Source organism: Sinocyclocheilus anshuiensis, unplaced genomic scaffold (assembly GCF_001515605.1).
Source record: "Sinocyclocheilus anshuiensis isolate Anshui unplaced genomic scaffold, SAMN03320099.WGS_v1.1 scaffold859, whole genome shotgun sequence".
In the NCBI taxonomy this organism is placed as follows: Eukaryota; Metazoa; Chordata; class Actinopteri; order Cypriniformes; family Cyprinidae; genus Sinocyclocheilus; species Sinocyclocheilus anshuiensis.
This window is the reverse complement of record NW_015542370.1, coordinates 44,886-48,925: the sequence shown is the minus strand read 5'-3', so window position 1 is coordinate 48,925 and position 4,040 is coordinate 44,886. Positions and strand designations below refer to the sequence as shown.

Sequence of the window (4,040 nt, the reverse complement as noted above, 5' to 3'; positions counted from 1 at the left end):
TTTTTTTATGTTGTTTATTTGTCTATGTGGTGTTTTTAATATGCTTTTAGATAAACCACGTGCCAATCCATTAATCAACACCATTGCTGAGTATTTTCTCCTTAAAACTGTAGTTTCCCAAAGGCAGTCCCAGAAAGCTGTTTGAAACAGCCCTTTTTTTTGCTATGTCACAAAAGTGAATAACCAATCACGTGAAGGAATCCTATCATTAGCATATCATTAACTTGCTGCAAACCAGGGGTTCTAGTGAGAAGGCAGCCAGGTTAATCCGGTATATTTTTCTGTAGATGTTTCGCTAGCTGTTGATATTTTTCACTATTTTCACAATAACAGTGAAACCGTGAACCACTAACTTGAATAATGACCCGCGGCAGCAGTGTAAAAGTAGCCCGGAGTCAAATGCACCTCTCCCGCATTGACATCTGCACGTCACATGCGTATAATCGTGGGCGCGAATTGGAATCATAAACTTGGCTGCATTCGAGTCTTCAGGCATTTTGAGGACACAACGTCGTCAAGTAAGTAACTTTAAACGAATGTTACAGTATCCACTGTAGTTGTCTGCTAGCAAAAATTGTTTTATCAGTCATTATCCGTGTACGAACCAGCGCAAGCAGATAATGTTACCACACGAAGTTAGCCATCAGTCTCCTTGCTTACGTTGAGCATACCAGCTTGTTTCTGGTTCAAACATATTATGGCTTAATTAAACCAATATTTCCACTTGCCAATGTATCACGTTTTCTACAGTTCAGTTTGGTGGATCAGGAGGTCCTGGCTAGTGTGACTGAGTGGAGGCGGGGCTAATTTGCATATTCATAGATCCGCGTATAGTAAATGAGGCAAGGGTGCATAGTTACATTCAAGCTATTTTAAGGCATGAGAATTTTTTTCACAAGAAAAAACATTTCAATATGTCATTTTGATGATCAAAGATGAGTTTTATGGGATAACATTTTTGACTACAGGGGGACTTTAAAATTTTTTAATAATTTTTAATAGTTTTTAAACAATAAGGCAAAAATGCTAAATGAACCGGTTTAGTGATATTAGTGACGGCAGATAAGTTGTTGAGTTTAGGCGGTCAGTATCTGTCTGAGTGATGCTTGGGTTGAGTGCTTCATCTGTCAGATCAGGTGTTGCAGCGGTCGGGAGAACTTTGTACCAAAGGAGACGTAGAGAGATTCATTCATTAAAACATTATTTACATTGCTAATCATCTCAAAAGTACCAGTACTTCAAGTTAATAAAAAAAAAAAAAAAAAGATAACTTCTATATTGTTTTTCCTGAATTTCTGAATGTTTACTCCTGATAAATAGCTGAATATTTTAGCATTGTTTACTTCTTTTAGACAGTTTACTTTAATTACTTGAGAAGCTTGAAGCTGTTCACTTGCATTGTTTTAATTGGTTCATATTTCTATGTATATCTCTAATATATGTAAACTTTTTAAACAAGAATTATAGGAGTAACTTATACTTGAACTCTTACAATTTTTTGTTGCAATTAAATCAACCAGATTTTAAAAATTCTCACCTTCATCAAGAGTGAAGTTCCGTAGAATTGGTTTTAGATTGTGAAATGCATCAAACCGATCGAATGGACTGATATTCCGCATGATCAGAACCAAATACCCCGAATGCTCTCTCAGTTGGCCCACAGTGTTTGGCTCATTCTGACAGTTCCCTGCATGACAGAAGTACTGTGCAATCAACTTATCTTTTTTTTTAATAATCACTTGATCATCCTTTTCCAGGTCAGACATTTTAATGATCAGCTTGGTGTAGGTTTTGGCCTCAGTGATCACTTCAGGACCAGCCAAAGACGGCAGCAGACCTGTAAACCAACAGATTGAAACCAAAATTTACCCAAACACCCCAAAATTTGCCATGTAAACTAACAGACATGCATGCAACAGTATAAAAATGTCATTAAGCCCTAAATTTCAGTAAAGTCAGTCAAGAAGAAAACAAAAAGCAACCAATAGCTCAGAGGCCATTTTTTGAATGGATGTCAATGGAGAAGAGGCTTCACTATGCTGAATAAACCGATGCAGCATCCTACAAAAATAAAGTTTTACACAGTAATGGATGCGACTGTTAAATGAAATATGCGGTCCACACTAGAGGCTTAGTAACTACTAGTTTGTAACTAAGGGCCAGATTTACTAACAGCTTGCACCAGCGCAACCATCTTTTGGCATTAAAATAGCACTGTCAGGATTTACTAAAGATGCACAGTGAAGAATTAGCGCTGAAAAGGTGTGGACAGTTATTTTTGCGCCTGATCTTATTGAATATGCATTTGTAGGACTTTCCCTTTCAAACAAAACATTTATGGGAGGAGAGCATTTAAATGAATCACGCAATGAGATTTACTAACGTTTGTGCTCGTCAAATTACTGGTATTTGCGCCATTATTTAACGCCTAAAAAAAGCATGTCATAAAGCAACAACAACAATGTTTATTTATAGAGCACATTTAAGCACAACCGAGGTTGACCAAAGTGCTTTACAACGAATAAAACACAAATAAAATAAAAGGATAACAAGGAAATCAACAGACAAATAAGATCAACAGAGTACAGCAAAAAACCCAGGAAACATACTAAGGAGTGTTATAAGCCAGGGTGAAAAAAATGTCTTAAGATAAGATTTAAAAATACTTATTGATGGGACACGTCTGATAAAGGGAGGAAGGCTATTTGAAAGCTTCGGTCCCGCAGTAGCAAAGGCACGATCACCACAATTTTTACGTTTAACTCTAGGGACTATGAGTAGGCCAAGGTCACAAGATCTCAAGGTTCTAGAAGGGGTATACGAAAACAGTAAATCGGTTAAGTATTAAAGGGATACTCCACCCCAAAATGAACATTTTGTCATTAATCACTTACCCCCATGTCGTTCCAAACCCTTAAAGCTTTGTTCGTCTTTGGAACACAATTTAAGATATTTTGGATGAGAACCGTTTTTAACGAACCGCTTGTGACTGTCCCATTGACTGCCAAGTAAATTACACTGTCAAAGTCCAGAAAAGTATGAAAGACATCGTCAGAATAGTCCATCTGCCATTAGTGGTTCAACCGTAACGTTATGAAGCGACGAGAATACTTTTTGTAAGCAAAGAAAACAAAAATAACGACTTTATTCAACTCTCATTTTGGAGTATATCTGCTGAACGCAAGCAGCGTACGCTCTTCTGTCTCAGCCGCGCTGCACGGATGCGCTGTTTTTGTTTAAATCAAAGCGTAAATACACGTAGAAATACACGCGGCTGACACAGAATAGCGTACACAGTTTGCGTTCAGCGGATATTCTCCAAAATGGTGCTACGGTGATGCGGAAAGACACAGAGGAGACAAATTGTTGAATTAAGTCATTATTTTTGTTTTCTTCACGTACAAAAAGGATTCTCGTCGCTTCATAACGTTACGGTTGAACCACTGATGTAATCTTTTACGAGTTTGGAATCACATTGGGGTAAGTAATTAATGACAAAATTTTCATTTTGGGGTGGAGTATCCCTTTAAGATGCCAGGTTATTGAGGACTTTATAGGCAAATAATAAGATTTGAAAATCAATCCTATACTTGACAGGGAGCCAGTGTAGGGACATTAAAATAGGAGTAAAATGGCTAGCGGCTGCATTCTGAACTAACTGAAGACGAGAAATGGAAGACCGAGAAACACCAAAGTACAAAGAGTTACAATAATCAAGCTGAGATGTTACAAAGGCATGGACAGCTGTTTTAAGATTTTTTCCTAGATAGAAAGGGCTTAAATTTACTGAGAAGACGAAATTGGTAAAAACGTGATATGACTACAGCTGAAATCTGTTTATCAAACTTTAAACTGGAGTCAAACAGAATGCCCAAGTTCCTGGCACACTGTGGCAGATGATGTAAGACGTCAGCATTGTGTGATTAGTGATGAACGCGGAGAAAAAACAAAACGCCGTTCACGAATTAGAAGCACAAAATGAGGATTTGTAAAGAAAAATGTTGGAGGATTTCGATATAAGCCAAGAGGAGACTGGTTTT

General features: G+C 37.5%; 1 protein-coding gene across 1 annotated transcript in view; it reads right to left on the bottom strand.

The window, feature by feature from the left end:
- The window catches only part of LOC107692216 (uncharacterized), a 15,127-nt gene that overhangs the window by 7,411 nt on the left and 3,676 nt on the right, over positions 1 to 4,040 (bottom strand). The window contains exons 2-3 of the mRNA XM_016491180.1: positions 1,538 to 1,837; positions 1,092 to 1,157 (exon numbers count right to left, since the gene is read on the bottom strand). Of these exons, the coding sequence (XP_016346666.1) occupies positions 1,092 to 1,157; positions 1,538 to 1,837 (366 nt within the window). The remainder of the gene's footprint in view (positions 1 to 1,091; positions 1,158 to 1,537; positions 1,838 to 4,040) is intronic.